The following is an 18,112-nucleotide window of genomic DNA, read 5'->3' as shown; positions in this document are numbered from 1 at the left end:
ACCTGCAGGTCAATAGGCACAATTTAGAACGTGCTGTGCTGCATGTGCTGTGTTTGCTGTTCTAGACACACAGTGTACCCACTAGCCAACAGGGGGGGGGGGGGGGGGGGGGTTGCAGCGTACTACTCACCATGATGTACATGGCTCCGGAGGGCATGATTGGGGTGAGGCCGGGGACAGTGGACAGCTCCTTGAAGCAAATCTCCGCGTTTGCCTGCAGGAGGAAGGAGGAGAGGGAGGAGGGGAAGAGGAGGAGGAGGAAAGGGCATAGTCAAAATAATCACATCTTTTGTTTCTAGTACACACACTCCGAAGCCAGCCAAACTAGTTCAACGTATGTCACTCATAGTTCCATCAAATGATTCCAATGGGAATGAATAGCCGTTTAACCCGGACAAAACTCTTGAAGGTCTACTCTGGAATACACAAAGTATGTGATTATCAGGATGGAGGTGGCATGCCTAATTCATTAAAGCACCACACAGAGAAAGGATGTGTGTAAGTATAAGAGCTAAAACTCTTAGGTTAGAAGACCATTTAAAAGACCAATATGACCCTAAAGAGAAAAATTACAGCGTTGCAGAACATTAATTCCTATCTATAAGTATATTATTATTAGGGACCGAGCCAAACTTGGCAAGGACCCTATTGAAACCCTCATGATTATTAGGGACCGAGCCAAACATGGCAAGGACCCTATTGAAACCCTCGTGTTTCTTCTTCTTATTATTTTTAGCCACTTCGACTGCATTTTTCCCCCCCTGAACATATACGAAAACTCATTTTTATTTGGCACATTTGTGGGGACTGGTGAAAAATTTGATAATCTAGCCCTCAAATTCACATTCGCCCCTAGGTGGCGCTATAACAACTGTTCAAAAGTGCAAACTTTGCACAAGCAGCACGCGTCACCGGTTTGACCTACATTCATGAAACTTTGCCCACACATGAAAATCCTCATGATGAACAAAAAAGTCTCTTGAACTGAACACTTCCGGTAGCCATATTTTCCGCCATTTTGAATTTAGTTAAAAACAGTAAATTCCCCAAGGATCCCAGGTTTTTCGACTTTGACAAAAATCCTTTGCCACATATCATATATGGCCCATTATCTTCAATCTGACTTAAGGATTAGTCTGTACAATAAAGTTTAGAGCACCAATGAGTTCTAAAAGGGGTGTGGTTGAAACCTCAAAAATAGTTATTTGCTCATATCAACGTCAATTTGGACGCCTATGATGTTGGCCCCAACACAAAAGTTGTTCAGAATCAAATTCTGAACAATATAAAGTCAACATATTTTCAAATGGGGCGTGGCATCGAAATGGGCGTGGCCTGACACTAAAATCGCCACAGTTCATAGACGCAATGTTTGATTTGAGCGGGACCAACTCAATGGCCGTAAGGTACCAAAGTTCTAACTGCTCACCAAAAATTAAGTCGATTTAAAAAACAACATGGCCGCCAGAGGAGGGTCGATCACTCTGCGGACACCGTAATAGTTATGAATATGAAATTCACAGGTCACGTGTAGACTGGTGCCGATAGCTCACATACCAAAAATCGTGTTTCTCATGTGTGTAGCGCCCCCTACAGGAACTTTAAAAAGCAGCCCTTGCGCCACGTTTCACCAATATGTATGAAACTCAGTATTCACGTACAATGTACCCATACCTACAGAAAAGCCTCTTGGACCCATGCCCCAAACCCCACCGGAAGTCGGAAATTTTAATTTTTTCATTTTCATTCTTGGCGGCCATTTTGAAGTTTTTTCACTTTTTTGCCTTGTATTTGAATGAACTCCTCCTAGGGAATTTATCGGATTTGCTTCAAAATTGGTCAGTACAGTCATGAAGTGGTGCTAAACCAAAATCGTGCTATTTGTGACTGTACGTTGAAGGGCGTGTCCGTGGCATGCTGTCAAAGTTGGCCATTTTTGAATTCCGTCGCGTTGTATTTGAACTAACTCCTCCTAGGGAATTTATCGGATCTGCTTCAAATTTGGTCAGTACAGTCATGAAGTGGTGCTGAACCAAAATCGTGCTATTTGGGACTGTACGTTGAAGGGCGTGTCCGTGGCGTGATGTCAAAGTTGGCCATTTTGAATGGAATTTCACTTTTTCGCATTGTATTTGAACGAACTCCTCCTAGGGAATTTATCGCATCTGCTTCACAATTGGTCAGTACAGTCATGAAGTGGTGCTGAACCAAAATCGTGCTATTTGTGACTGTACGTTGAAGGGCGTGTCCGTGGCGTGCCGTCAAAGTTGGCCATTTTTAATGGAATACTTTCACTTTTTCGCCTTGTATTTCAACTAACTCCTCCTAGGGAATTTATCGGATCATTGATGTAGGGTTAATAATGTTAGTTAAAGTTGTTACAACATGTAATTCAGTTAAATGTGGTCTTACATGTTAATGTCAAAACAATCAGTAGGACACCACAGGACACCTCTGCTTCTACAGATTACATAAATTTGCGAATTTTTTTTAAAACTGCGCTTTTTTAAAACTGCGCGCAGTGATGAACGGGACCTCGTGCCGGCTTGCGGCTGCGTCACGTGCGGTCCTAACATGTGCACATCTTGCCAGCACACATGTTACGACGGCACGTGACGCGGCCGCAAGCCGGCGCGATTTTTTTTTAAAACTGCGCGCAGTGATGAACGGGACCTCGTAGTGGCGGCTGCAAGCCGGCGCGAGGTCCCGTTCATCACTGCGCGCAGTTTTAATTAGGGACCGAGCCAAACTTGGCAAGGACCCTATTGAAACCCTCGTGTTTCTTCTTCTTATTATTTTCCCTCATCTTCGACTGCATTTTTCCCCCCCTGCACATATTCGAAAACTCATTTTTATTTGGCACATTTTGTGGGACTGGTGAAAAATTTGATATTCTAGCCCTCAAATTCACATTCGCCCCTAGGTGGCGCTATACCAACTATGCCAAAATTTCAACGTTTGCACAAGCATAACTCGTCACCGGTTGGACCTAAACTCATGAAACTTTGCACACATATGCAAATCCTCATAATGAAGAAATTTGCAGATACTAACTTAGCACTTCCGGTAGCCAGATTTCCCGCCATTTTGAATTTAGTTAAAAACAGTAAATTCCCCAAGGATCCCAGGTTTTTCGACTTTGACAAAAATCCTTTGGCACATATCATCTATGGCCCATTATCTTCAATCTGACATAAGGATTAGTCTGTAGGATAAATTTCAAAGTACCCATGAGCCATTGAGTTCAAAAAGGGGTGTGTTTTTCACCCCAAAAATAGTAAATTGCACATATCTACATTAATTGGACTCCTATGGTGTTGGACCTCTCTACTAAAGTTGTTCATAATCAAATTCTGAACAAGAATAAGTCAACAATTTTTCAAATGGGGCGTGGCATCGAAGTGGGCGTGGCCATTTACTAAAATAGCCACAGTTCATAGACGCAATGTTTGATTTGAGCGGGACCAACTCAATGGCCGTTAGGTACCAAAGTTCTAACTGCTCACCAAAAATTAAGTCGATTTAAAAAACAACATGGCCGCCAGAGGAGGGTCGATCACTCTGCGGACACCGTAATAGTTATGAATATGAAATTCACAGGACACGTGTAAACTGTTGCCTCTAGCTCACATACCAAAATTCGTGTTTCTCATGTGTGTAGCGCCCCCTACAGGAACTTTAAAAAGCAGCCCCTGCGCCACGTTTCACCAATATGTATGAAAATCGGTAGCCACGTATAAGGTCCCATGACCTACAGAAAAGCCTCTTGGACCCATGCTCCAAACCCCACCGGAAGTCGGAAATTTTAATTTTTTCATTTTCACTCTCGGCGGCCATTTTGAATTTTTTTCACTTTTTAGGCTTTTATTTGAATGAACTCCTCCTAGGGAATTTATCGGATCTGCTTCAAAATTGGTCAGTACAGTCATGAAGTGGTGCTGAACCAAAATCGTGCTATTTGTGATTGTACGTTGAAGGGCGTGTCCGTGGCGTGCCATCAAAGTTGGCCATTTTTGAATTCCGTCGCCTTGTATTTGAACTAACTCCTCCTAGGGAATTTATCGGATCTGCTTCAAAATTGGTCAGTACAGTCATGAAGTGGTGCTGAACAAAAATCGTGCTATTTGGGACCGTACGTTGAAGGGCGTGTCCGTGGCGTGATGTCAAAGTTGGCCATTTTGAATGGAATTTCACTTTTTCGCATTGTATTTGAACGAACTCCTCCTAGGGAATTTATCGGATCTGCTTCACAATTGGTCAGTACAGTCATAAAGTGGTGCTGAACCAAAATCGTGCTATTTGTGATTGTACGTTGAAGGGCGTGGCCGTGGCGTGCCGTCAAAGTTGGCCGTTTTGAATTCCGTGGTCTTATTTTCGTTTTTTTCGCCTTGTATTTGAACGAACTCCTCCTAGGAAATTTATCGGATCTGCTTCACAATTGGTCAGTAGAGTCACAAAATGGTGCTCAACCAACGCCGTGCTATTTGTGACTGTACGTTGAAGGGCGTGGCCGTGGCGTGCCGTCAAAGTTGGCCATTTTTGAATTCCGTCGCCTTGTATTTGAACTAACTCCTCCTAGGGAATTTATCGGATCATTGATGTAGGGTTAATGAACATGTAATTCAGTTAATTGTGGTCATACATGTTAATGTCAAAACAATCAGCAGGACACCACAGGGCACCTCTGCTTCTACAGATTACATGAATTCACGAATTTTTTTTTAAACTGCGCTTTTTTAAAATTGCGCGCAGTGACGAACGGGACCTCGTGCCGGCTTGCAACTGCGTCACGTGCGGTCCTAACATGTGCACATCTTGCCAGCACACATGTTACGACGGCACGTGACGCGGCCGCAAGCCGGCGCAAATTTTTTTTAAAACTGCGCGCAGTGATGAACGGGACCTCTTACCGGCTTGCGGCTGCGTCACGTGCGGTCCTAACATGTGCACATCTTGCCAGCACACATGTTAGGACGGCACGTGACGCGGCCGCAAGCCGGCGCGATTTTTTTTTAAAACTGCGCGCAGTGATGAACGGGACCTCGTAGTGGCGGCTGCAAGCCGGCGCGAGGTCCCGTTCATCACTGCGCGCAGTTTTAATTAGGGACCGAGCCAAACTTGGCAAGGACCCTATTGAAACCCTCGTGATTATTATTATTATTATTTTTAAACACTTCGACTGCATTTTTCCCCCCCTGAACATATTTGAAAACTCGTTTTTTTTTGGTGCAATTGTGGGGACTGGTGAAAAATTTGATATTCTAGCCCTCAAATTAACATTCGCCCCTAGGTGGCGCTATAGCAACTGTTCAAAAGTGCAAACTTTGCACAAGCAGCACACGTCACCGGTTTGACCTACACTCATGAAACTTTGCACACACATGAAAATCCTCATGATGAACAAAAAAGTCTCTTGAACTGAACACTTCCGGTAGCCATATTTTCCGCCATTTTGAATTTAGTTAAAAACAGTAAATTCCCCAAGGATCGCAGGTTTTTCGACTTTGACAAAATTCCTTTGGCACATATCATCTATGGCCCATTATCTTCAATCTGACTTAAGGATTAGTCTGTACAATAAAGTTTAGAGCACCAATGAGTTCTAAAAGGGGTGTGGTTGAAACCTCGAAAATAGTTAATTGCTCATATCAACGTCAAGTTGGACGCCTATGATGTTGGCCCCAATACAAAAGTTGTTCAGAATCAAATTCTGAACAAGATAAAGTCAACATATTTTCAAATGGGGCGTGGCATCGAAATGGGCGTGGCCTGACACTAAAATCGCCACAGTTCATAGACGCAATGCTTGATTTGAGCGGGACCAACTCAATGGCCATTAGGTACCAAAGTTCTAACTGCTCACCAAAAATTAAGTCGATTTAAAATACAACATGGCCGCCAGAGGCTCAAAATCACTGTGCGGAGACCGTAATAGTTATGAATATGAAATTCACAGGACACGTGTAAACTGGTGCCGATAGCTCACATACCAAAATTCGTGTTTCTATTTTTTGTAGCGCCCCCTACAGGAACTTTAAAAAGCAGCCCCTGCGCCACGTTTCACCAATATGTATGAAACTCAGTATTCACGTACAATGTGCCCATACCTACAGAAAAGCCTCTTGGACCCATGCCCCAAACCCCACAGGAAGTCGGCTATTTGCATTTCTAATTTTCACTTTTGGCGGCCATTTTGAATTTTTTTCACTTTTTTGCCTTGTATTTGAATGAACTCCTCCTAGGGAATTTATCGGATCTGCTTCAAAATTGGTCAGTACAGTCATGAAGTGGTGCTGAACAAAAATCCTGCTATTTGTGACTGTACGTTGAAGGGCGTGTCCGTGGCGTGCCGTCAAAGTTGGCCATTTTGAATGGAATTCTTTCACTTTTTCGCCTTGTATTTCAACTAACTCCTCCTAGGGAATTTATCGGATCATTGATGTAGGGTTAATAATGTTAGTTAAAGTTGTTACAACATGTAATTCAGTTAAATGTGGTCTTACATGTTAATGTCAAAACAATCAGTAGGACACCACAGGGCACCTCTGCTTCTACAGATGACATAAATTTGCGAATTTTTTTTAAAACTGCGCTTTTTTAAAACTGAGCGCAGTGATGAACGGGACCTCGTGCCGGCTTGCGGCTGCGTCACGTGCGGTCCTAACATGTGCACATCTTGCCAGCACACATGTTACGACGGCACGTGACGCGGCCGCAAGCCGGCGCGATTTTTTTTTAAAACTGCGCGCAGTGATGAACGGGACCTCGTAGTGGCGGCTGCAAGCCGGCGCGAGGTCCCGTTCATCACTGCGCGCAGTTTTAATTCTTCTTCTTCTTATTATTTTCCAGGATTTCGACTGCATTTTTCCCCCCCTGCACATATTCGAAAACTCATTTTTATTTGGCACATTTTGTGGGACTGGTGAAAAATTTGATATTCTAGCCCTCAAATTCACATTTGCCCCTAGGTGGCGCTATACCAACTATGCCAAAATTTCAACGTTTGCACAAGCATAACTCGTCACCGGTTGGACCTAAACTCATGAAACTTTGCACACATATGCAAATCCTCATAATGAAGAAATTTGCAGATACTAACTTAGCACTTCCGGTAGCCAGATTTCCCGCCATTTTGAATTTAGTTAAAAACAGTAAATTCCCCAAGGATCCCAGGTTTTTCGACTTTGACAAAATTCCTTTGGCACATATCATCTATGGCCCATTACCTTCAATCTGACATAAGGATTAGTCTGTAGGATAAATTTCAAAGTACCCATGAGCCATTGAGTTCTAAAATGGGTGTGTTTTTCACCCCGAAAATAGTAAATTGCACATATCTACATGAAGTTGGACTCCTAGGACTTTGGACCCCTCTACTAAAGTTGTTCAGAATCAAATTCTGAACAAGATAAAGTCAACAATTTTTCAAATGGGGCGTGGCTTCGAAATGGGCGTGGCCTGTTACTAAAATAGCCACAGTTCATAGACGCAATGTTTGATTTGAGCGGGACCAACTCAGTGGCCGTTAAGTACCAAAGTTCTAACTGCTCAATTAAAATTAAGTCGATTGAAAAAACAACATGGCCGCCAGAGGAGGGTCGATCACTCTGCGGACACCGTAATAGTTATGAATATGAAATTCACAGGACACGTGTAAACTGATGCCGATAGCTCACATACCAAAATTCGTGTTTCTATTTTTTGTAGCGCCCCCTACAGGAACTTTAAAATGCAGCCCCTACGTCACATTTCACCAATATGTATGAAACTCAGTATTCACGTACAATGTGCCCATACCTACAGAAAAGCCTCTTGGACCCATGCCCCAAACTCCACAGGAAGTCGGCTATTTGCATTTCAAATTTTCACTTTTGGCGGCCATTTTGAATTTTTTTCACTTTTTTGCCTTGTATTTGAATGAACTCCTCCTAGGGAATTTATCGGATTTGCTTCAAAATTGGTCAGTACAGTCATGAAGTGGTGCTAAACCAAAATCGTGCTATTTGTGACTGTACGTTGAAGGGCGTGTCCGTGGCATGCCGTCAAAGTTGGCAATTTTTGAATTCCGTCGCGTTGTATTTGAACTAACTCCTCCTAGGGAATTTATCGGATCTGCTTCAAATTTGGTCAGTACAGTCATGAAGTGGTGCTGAACCAAAATCGTGCTATTTGGGACTGTACGTTGAAGGGCGTGTCCGTGGCGTGATGTCAAAGTTGGCCATTTTGAATGGAATTTCACTTTTTCGCATTGTATTTGAACGAACTCCTCCTAGGGAATTTATCGCATCTGCTTCACAATTGGTCAGTACAGTCATGAAGTGGTGCTGAACCAAAATCGTGCTATTTGTGACTGTACGTTGAAGGGCGTGTCCGTGGCGTGCCGTCAAAGTTGGCCATTTTTAATGGAATACTTTCACTTTTTCGCCTTGTATTTCAACTAACTCCTCCTAGGGAATTTATCGGATCTGCTTCACAATTGGTCAGTACAGTCATGAAGTGGTGCTGAACCAAAATCGTGCTATTTGTGATTCTACGTTGAAGGGCGTGGCCGTGGCGTGCCATCAAAGTTGGCCGTTTTGAATTCCGTGGTCTTATTTTCGCTTTTTTCCCCTTGTATTTGAACAAACTCCTCCTAGGGTATTTATCGGATCTGCTTCACAATTAGTCAGTACAGTCAAAACATGGTGCTCAACCAACGCCGTGTTATTTGTGACTGTACATTGAAGGGCATGGCCGTGGCGTGCTGTCAAAGTTGGCCATTTTGAATGGAATTCTTTCACTTTTTCGCCTTGTATTTCAACTAACTCCAACTAGGGAATTCATCGGATCATTGATGTAGGGTTAATAATGTTAGTTAAAGTTGTTACAACATGTAATTCAGTTAAATGTGGTCTTACATGTTAATGTCAAAACAATCAGTAGGACACCACAGGGCACCTCTGCTTCTACAGATTACATAAATTTGCGAATTTTTTTTTAAACTGCGCTTTTTTAAAACTGCGCGCAGTGATGAACGGGACCTCGCGCCGGCTTGCGGCTGCGTCACGTGCGGTCCTAACATGTGCACATCTTGCCAGCACACATGTTACGACGGCACGTGACGCGGCCGCAAGCCGGCGCGATTTTTTTTTAAAACTGCGCGCAGTGATGAACGGGACCTCGTAGTGGCGGCTGCAAGCCGGCGCGAGGTCCCGTTCATCACTGCGCGCAGTTTTAATTAATTTTATTTTTCATTATTAATATCATCAATAGGTGGATGAATGCCTTCTCTCTGCTGATCTGCACCCATATTGAACCTAAACAAGCAAGACTCCCCTTGATATGAACTGTCTAAGCTTAAGTCGATGCACACGGTCCTACTCAGTGGTGTGGGTGGTGGTGTTGGTGGTGGTGTGGGTGGGGGTGTTGGTGGTGTTGGTGGTGGTGCTGGTGGTGGTGGTGGTGTTGGTGATGGTGGTGGTGGTAGTTGTGGTTGTGGTGGTGATGGTGGTGGTGGTGGTGGTGGTGGTAGTTGTGGTTGTGGTGGTGATGGTGGTAGTGGTGGTAGTTGTGGTTGTGGTGGTGATGGTGGTGGAGGTGGTGGTGGAGGTGGTGGTAGTTGTGGTGGTGGTGGTAGTTGTGGTGGTGGTGGTGGTGGTGGTGGTGGTGGTGGTGGTAGTTGTGGTGGTGGTGGTGGAGGTGGTGGTGGTAGTTGTGGTTGTGGTGGTGATGGTGGTGGTGGTGGTGGTAGTTGTGGTTGTGGTGGTGATGGTGGTGGTGGTGGTGGAGGTGGTGGTGGAGGTGGAGGTGGTGGTGGAGGTGGCGGTGGTGATGTACCTTGAGGAAGCTTGTGGTGCCGTCATAGAAGTGCTGCGGTGTGTTTTGTAGGATGCTCTCCAGCGCCCCCTGGACTAGAGTGCAGGCTCCCAGGATCAGCTGGGTCAGCTTCACCAGGCCCTGTCTGATCTGGAAACGTGATCACCTCATGAAATCCATGTGAATGACAAACTAGGGGTTCACCCCTTCACCTTTTCAATAGCATTCATTGGACAAGATTTTACCACAAATTTGCTGTAGGTAAAATCCTGCCATCTGCTGTTACCAATATATATATATTATACATTTATTATACAATTGACCTATTTGAATCTTCCCTTGATTGTTCTCTGCTTAATGTGTAATCTTAATAGTAAGTAAAGATAAAAAAACAATAATAAAACATTGACCTAAAGTCTAAAGCGGTCAGGGTACTTCATGACAAACTCTAATGACGTGATGGAAGACCAGAGCCTATGGAGGACGGACACACCTCTTTGCCGAAGACGTTGTTACGGTCGTGGATGAGGATCCAGCCCATCCTCCAGCCGGGCACCAGCCAGCGTTTGGCCAGACCGCCACAGGATAGGATGGGCACGTCACTGCTCAGTGTCGCCAGGGAGGTGTATGTGCATCCTGGGAAAACCTGGGCAGGAGCAATCAAGCAAGAAGGTGAAGATGTGATGATGTGGCGGCTCATCGAGGCACACTGGGCTACAGGAAACATTTCACTACAGAACAACTTTGAGGTTAGAATACTACAATCTGATTGTATCTTTGATACAATGAAATATACCTGTATATGTTATTTTAACATAAAGGCAACCCTGTGGTGGTGTGATGGTTCTAGCTTTGTTTAAAAGTCAAACTTTGTTTTCTTTTTTATTATTATGATATTAATTATGTTTTGTGTTCCTAGAACCAATAATACAAGGACTAAAAGGCTGTGGTCCACGTAAGCAAAAACTCAACCATGTGCAATGAAGAACCAGCAGAAAAAAACAGAAAGAGAAATGTGGAAGTGAGTGTGATGATGGGCAAAGGAGCACAGCCTAGCGGTAGCGAGAGCCAGCAGAGCTTTGACACGGTTGCTGGCCCACTGAATATGCTTTCTGGCTTTCATTAAAACCAGAGCTAAGAATCTCCAGGCATAGGGATCCGCCCCAGTTCTGATTGGCTCTGCACTGTCCTGACTTACAGAGAAATAGGGAGAGGGGGAAGTAACAAGACCCTCCTCGTACTGGGTCTGAATCGATTCTCCCAGCGGAGCCAGTCCGAGCACTCGTGGGCCCCTGACGTCTCCCCACCCCCAAAGATGATCAATCATCTTCTAAGCTGAGGGCCTGGCCATTCCTCCATCACTCCCTTCTCCTCTATATGGATACTCACAAGCCCCTCCCTCTTTTGGTCAAAAACACAGCATTAATTGCAAACACCTGGGACAAAAAGAGTGCAAAGTCATTGTGGTCGGACTGTGTTGGACAGGCAAATGGAGCTGGGGGTTGGGTGGTTAGGCAAACAAACTCAACAACCCCGAAAGAGCATTCCGCTCACTCTCACAAAGAGCTCAAAGTGATGGGAGTCGACATACTGTATGTTGAGAAAATTGTTACCACATTCATAGTTTAAATATGTTATATAATATTTTTTCCTTGCCATTAAATCCGCCAACAGCCAAAACAAATGAGATCATGCATTGTACAGAGCCCATAACAGACCTCTTTACAGCAGAAGAACAGAAGAACTATTCCCTCTTTCTTCTGTGGGTAAATGCATGGTTGTGTGTGTGTGTGTGTGTGTGTGTGTGTGTGTGTGTGTGTGTGTGTGTGTGTGTGTGTGTTTGTGTGTATATGTGTGTATGTATGTATTCATGGTCACTTCCACCACTGAGACAAGTTGTTTTTAATGTTGTCTTACCATGTCTCCGTATATTTCATCAGCCAGGATCGGTAGGCAGTGTTTTGAGGCCACTGGGAGCAAAAGACATCAGTAATCAGTAACCAAGTTCCTTTAGGTCGGGTCGGAGTCCCGACGTGGGTATCAGAGACTGTTGATCTTAAATACATTGCTTTTTTTAACTTTGCATTTATTTTCTATCTATTTTACTTTTTTTTACGTATCTATTATTTTCTTTTATTGTATGACAATGTATATATGTGAAGCACTTTGAGTCTGCCTTGTGTATGAAAAGTGCTATATAAATAAAGCTGCCTTGCCTTGCCTTGCCTAATGGCACAGGGGTATGCAGCCAACCATCACAACAACAATCCATCCATTTCAGTTCAGGTCATTTAATAGGGCAGTTCCAATGTGCAGTGTTCAGGTCAACATGCTTCTGATCCTCTGAAGCCTGATTTATAGTCCCCGTGCCTGGACTGTGGGAGTCAGCGTGAACCAGAAATGATTTAATCACGGCCCTATCCACAATAACTAGTCGAGGAAGTGTGCACGAGGGCCGTGATTCTGTCATTACCAGGTGCTGGCTCACCCAGCAGGTTCAAGATGGGGTAACTGTGATCCATTTGACATTGGCACTATTAGCATTCCTTATTATTGAGCTTACGTTTTAGGATGGCCTCCAGATGCTCCTTGTTGAAGACAGAGCCACAGGGGTTGGAAGGGTTGGTGAGGACCAGACAGGTGGTTCTCTCATCAACAAGACTCTCCAGGTGTTCCAAGTCCACTTCCCAGGACCTCTCCGGCTGCAGAGGCAGCAAGGCACCCCCACCAAGGTATTATTACATTTGTTTTTATTTAATAATGTAATCATGAAGGAGACACCCGATGCGGGCAGTCAGGGATCAGCTCCAGGTAAGGCATAGGTACCTTCAGGTAGGCTGCTAGCATTGGGGATTTAAACCACAAATCCTTCAGCACCCCTCCTGCCACTATCCTGCCCAGAGTTCGTTTTACCCTAGACTGTGGATTAATATCTACAGTGTGATTTGCAGACAGGCTCAAATCTGGGTGAACGGGGTGTTTCACTTGCTTTCGTTTCATGTTTGTTTCCGACCAATCGTGTTGCTGGAGGCAAATATTTGTACAAAAAACTCAGTAGTAGTAAAAGCCAGCAGTAGTAAAATGTAAAAAGTATAAGTATATAAAGTCATAAGTATATAAAGATTTCAAATCAGCACCACTCTTAGAAATATGCTGCCCCTTTGGAAAGCCTCATCCTCACGCACAAATGATTTTCCTCCGTATAATATCTCCAAAAAGATACCGCAAACTAGGCATAACTCCGCCCCCTTTGTTTTTTGACCCAGGCTTTCTGCTCCCCCAGAAGTTCTGCTACAACACAGAAGCAGTGGTGTATCAGAGATTAGCCAAACCCTACCTCTGTGCAGTTGGCTAAGAGCATGTAAAGGTGTGAACCTGTCACCCCCATAATGATAACATTGGTCTCGGGCTATATGCTATATTTTTACATTTATTGGAACAATATCACAGTGGCTGAGTGTTTGAGGTGCTTGACTTTATGGTGAAAAAACATCTCCCTAGGACAAGGGTTGTAGAGCAGGCTTACTTGCACTGCACAAACCCTGATTGTGTGATGTGTGTCTACAAACTCTGCTTCCCATTATCAGAGTAACTGGAAGGACTTATGACCACAAGGAAAGTCTGGTGAGTAGCTCAGCAATCACAGCACGGGTGGACTGGCCCTGTAACTGCTGCACAGAATATATATTTGTGTGTGTGTGTGTGTGTGTGTGTGTGTGTGTGTGTGACAGGGCGGAGCCTCTGCTCACCAGCAGGTTATACAGTTTCACTTGGACCCCGATGGACAGAGCGATGGTCTTGTAGAGGGAGAAGCCCGGACACGGGATCAGGATGTTGTCTCCCGGGTTGCTCAGCACACTGATGCACAGCTCAATGGCCTGGCTGCAGCCGCTGGTCAGCACCACGTCCTGGGGACCAAGGGGAGAGGGGGGGTACCACTGAGTTGGACCTCATCATGATAATAATAATGATATGGGGTGAGACAAATGGTAGAAACACATGAAGAATACATACAGTCCAAGTTTAGTCAAGGAACCATTTGAGGTTGGTCAGTCAGTCAGTGTGTGTGTGTGTGTGTGTGTGTGTGTGTGTGTGTGTGTGTGTGTATGTCTATGTGTGTACGTCTGTGTATGTCTGTGTAGATGTATGTCTATGTTTGTGTGTGCTGTACATGTGGATGTGTGTGTGTGTGTGTGTGTGTGTGTGTGTTTGTGTGTGGGTACGTGCCTGTGTGTGTGTGTGTGTGTGTGTATGCCTCTAGCAGATGACAATAAGACACGAGCATAAGACGGTGTGCTACCTTGGCCTCTAACGGAGCCAGAGGGCTGTTGTAGAAGTTAGCCACTGCTTCTCGGCTTTTCTGGTAACCTGCAAATGTGTGTGACAAGAGGATTGCATTCATCCTGATCGGAAACACACTGAAATGTGTAGGAAACAGGAGAGATGCAATAAGTGTTGATGTGTGTGGATAAAAACCCACACTCTAACACTTAAACTAAATACGAGAGGGTCGAGAAGGTTTGAAAGATAAATACTTTATTATCACTTGCACAGAAGTAATAACAAAACCTGAGTTGGTTTGCAAAGAACTCCTGATCTGCAAATTTGCAAATGGTGTGGCTTCCCCCCACATGCACTGACCAATCACAACACTGTATCCACCGGGCCTAGAACTGATACCTCCGTGTCCCCCATCCCGGTTCCCCATTAACTAATCATGGGCTTATCTTCCTTCCCTGAGTTCTCAGTGTCAAGAAGTAACATCTTAAGCATGACAGTGTAAAGAGAAGTTACATCTTAAACATTACAGCAATATCAAATGAATACTCATTTGATATTGTGATTAAAAATACTGTGATTAAAAGCAACTTGTCACCTTATTAATTATGAGATGAGCCATGTATAATCTAAGAAAACAAATCCCTATGCCACATGGGTTAACATAAAGATATCCATGAGGAGGTGTAATAAACGACACATGGAATTCTCTTGGGAAAGGGCCCTTGGTTGACTCTGTTCGCTATAGGTCTTCAATAGGTAGGCTAGCATCTACAGGTTATAATAGAGTTGGTCCTCTCACAAATAGACTTGCTTGGTCATAATTCAATCGTTCACAATATTTCTGGTGGACAATAATCAATGGTTGATAGAAATTTTCAGAATACTAAAGTTTTGGTCAAATTGTTGATCAGGAGTTGTTTGCCTGAGTTTAGTCTACATACAAAGCCCAACCCTTATTTTACAGCCTGAAAATCAATAAGAAAGAGCCAGTGTTAAATTGAATGGAATCCTGAATTGAAATACCCACCTGCATGGGACATTAAAGGTTTGAACATGTTCTTGTTCTTATTTCTTATTTTGTTTTCTAGTTACAAGCCATTTTTCCCTAACACCCCAAATGGTTTAATGTAAAACTCTAAGTAAGTCTATGGTCTCACCGATAGAGGGCGCATAGCCATTGTACCGCGCCGACTCCACGGCATCTTTCAATGCCTTGAGGACGCAGGCGTCAGTAGGAAGGTTCCCAAACACAGTGGGGTCCCCTAAACAACGGATATAACAAGAACACATCCCATTGAATAACATAGACCAATAGAGATAGCAAGGAAAATACATGTTAAGTAGACCTATATATTGGCATTATTTCTGGATAAAATTCGAATTCAATCATTTGTCATTTGATTGTAGACTACTGCTGTCATTTGCCCAAACAATAGATAGCCTACCTACATCATACAAAATAGGCGGATGTTGTGATGCATCAGAGACAGGCCAACGGCAGTTCGTATATTAGATACATACAGATACATACTGCCTACAAAACACAGGTTGTGTAGACTCTGCATGTGTAAAAAGTATGTATGTGTGTAAGTATGTATGTATGTATGTAAAGTTAATTGAATAATATGTCTCACCTATGGAAAGAGCGATCATGGCTTTCTCCGGATTAGGCGTGAGTTTCATACCATCCACAATGTCCCTAATGGGATTGCAAGTTTTGTTCGCCATCTCTGAGGGTCTGACGTCCCATCTCTGCCTGCGGCTCTTTACTTTGGCTGGGCATTTCATGTTGTTTACACTGACCTGATGGAAGCCATTCCCTCTCACTCCTTTGCTCGTCAGACTGGCCCCGTTAACAACATTGCTTTCAATCACTCCGTTAGCGTTCATCTGAACCACATATGATTTGCTTGTCATTCTGAAATTTTACTTTTGTAAAAGTCTGAAAGAAGAGATGAGAGAATTAAAGCAACATCGGGAGGAAGGCAAAGGAAATTGTTTGAAACGTTGCTTGAAGTAAGCTAATAATAATAATAATAATAATAATTGAAAAAATATTGTTTTTTAAATCATATTTATATTATATTATAATTATTATGTATTTTCCATAGGTATAAACAATAAATCAAGTATTTCGTTTAGTCATGCAACTTAAGATTGAAACCTATTATCATATTACACGAAACAAAATAGCCTACTAATAGGCATAGTAAGAATACAAATGCATATCATGTCCACTCTATCACTTTTTATAGGCTATTTGAAAGGAATACTCTCTGTGCATTCCCTCTGCACAGGTAAAATAGTCTTACTGAAGCACAATTTAAAGACCAAAGTTTGTTACAAGGAATTTAAGGGGAAAAAGGGAAAATTGCAATAGGGCCTACCTCAGAAAAAATCGGTAGTCCAAATGCGGGTATTTTTCCTGTAAGATATTCACAATAAGAAGGGTAACTTTAACAAGGGTAACTTTCATTTAGCGGTTTTATAGGAATACCCTGAAAATGGGTGTTGAATAGGGCCTATATTTTCATTGGTTGAAAGAATGGGTGTACAATACACCCCCGTTGCATCACTGCTGAACCAGTCCTCCCTTTGAAAATGTGGGCGGGTAGGCTACGACTAAGGGGTCGAACCTGGTTTAAAGATCCATGGTATTTGGGCATTTTATTATTTTCTACAGCTTCATTCGTATTAAATGATGGGCAATTATGAATGAAATAATATATTTAATTGTACATTTATAAGTAGGCTATCGGCCTGAATTATTTATCTATGACTCATGTTTTATTTTTCTGTCTTTTGTGTGTTTTTTTTATGCACTTTGGCCCCTTATTTACATTCAAAGTACTGTGGTGGGAATTTTCACCACGCCATCGTTTCAGTCTAAACTGTTTAAGAATAAAGAGTCATCCGAACTTATAACAATTAGTCTAATTATAAGAAGTAATAAACATACAATAACATACAACAAACATAAAATAATCTGAGGCCAAACATACAATAAACCGAGGCCTATACAATAATCTGAGGCCTCAGATTCACCCTGCGTCTCTCTAAGAGCTTCCAAAGCGGAAGTCCAATGCATTGGCAAAAGCAAGGACTCAGGATGCTGAGAACAGCTCTGCTCCCCAATAAAACTAGTATGGTTAATCAGATGGAAATCAATGATTTATGGAACTCCTCAGGACGTCATAATGGGGGGACATAGCCTTGTCTTATCAGTTGGAGCGCTTGCTCCTCGATTGTGATATTTGCTTCATCCACAGCATGCCCTTCCAGATCAAAATGAACAACACAACCATTTGTAAACAACGGAAGCACATCTCTTAGACTGATTCGAGACTGGGTGCAAGAATCACTCGATGACATAACATTTTTCAAATAGGCAAACTGCTAGGAGTTCTAAAATAAAGAAGCAAGAGATGGAGAGATGTAAAAACGACGGAAGGTCTGTGGCGTGTATGGTTGGGCCATACTCCTCGATGTACGATGGGGCCGGAATCGTTTGCAGCACAGTAGGCAAGTACCAGTGACTTGAATAACCCTGGAGCAACCACCGCTAGCCAGTGCAGGGTGTGGAGGAGTGGAGTAGTGTTGGAGAACTTGGGTAGGCTGAAGCATTCTGGATCAGCTGCAGGGGACAAATGGCACATGCAGCCAGACCGGGTAGGGATTGAGTTGCATTAGTCTAGACGTGAGATGACAAGAGCCCGGACCAAAACCTGGCCTTCCAGGTGAGGAACATAAATCTGCAGGAGCCGGGGGGTCACAGCCGTGTTGGCAGCACAGGACAGCTGGACATTCAGTGTCACAGCCAGGGTCCTGGCGGTCCAAGTCGTTTGATGCTTGCACAAAAACATTGTGTATTTATCTAGAATACACAATAATAACAAATAAGCCCCAGAATCAATACTCCTTACATAACCATTGGTCTCACACTCTTGTAACATGGTGAACACTGTGGCCCACAACAGCCCCCACCTGTATAATTCAACATCTGTGTTGCATGGTGATCAAGCGTCTGACCTGAGTA

The 18,112-nt window shown here is 43.4% G+C and overlaps 1 protein-coding gene across 1 annotated transcript in view; it reads right to left on the bottom strand.

Annotated features, from left to right (window-relative positions):
* Positions 1-16,609, bottom strand: part of tat (tyrosine aminotransferase) — a 17,431-nt gene extending 822 nt beyond the window's left edge. Inside the window, exons 1-11 of the mRNA XM_084477598.1 lie at positions 16,464-16,609; positions 15,711-16,018; positions 15,234-15,338; positions 14,096-14,163; positions 13,545-13,703; positions 12,359-12,497; positions 11,713-11,765; positions 10,289-10,441; positions 9,817-9,945; positions 131-214; positions 1-2 (exon numbers count right to left, since the gene is read on the bottom strand). The exon at positions 1-2 is cut by the window's left edge and continues 97 nt beyond it. Coding sequence (XP_084333724.1) covers positions 1-2; positions 131-214; positions 9,817-9,945; positions 10,289-10,441; positions 11,713-11,765; positions 12,359-12,497; positions 13,545-13,703; positions 14,096-14,163; positions 15,234-15,338; positions 15,711-15,993 — 1,175 coding nt within the window. The 5' untranslated portion in view covers positions 15,994-16,018; positions 16,464-16,609. The remainder of the gene's footprint in view (positions 3-130; positions 215-9,816; positions 9,946-10,288; positions 10,442-11,712; positions 11,766-12,358; positions 12,498-13,544; positions 13,704-14,095; positions 14,164-15,233; positions 15,339-15,710; positions 16,019-16,463) is intronic.
* Between the last annotated feature and the right edge of the window lie 1,503 nt (positions 16,610-18,112).

The sequence above is a fragment of the Micromesistius poutassou genome, assembly GCF_964030765.1.
Source record: "Micromesistius poutassou genome assembly, chromosome: 13".
Classification (NCBI taxonomy): domain Eukaryota; kingdom Metazoa; phylum Chordata; class Actinopteri; order Gadiformes; family Gadidae; genus Micromesistius; species Micromesistius poutassou.
This window is presented reverse-complemented; position numbering and strand designations above follow the sequence as displayed.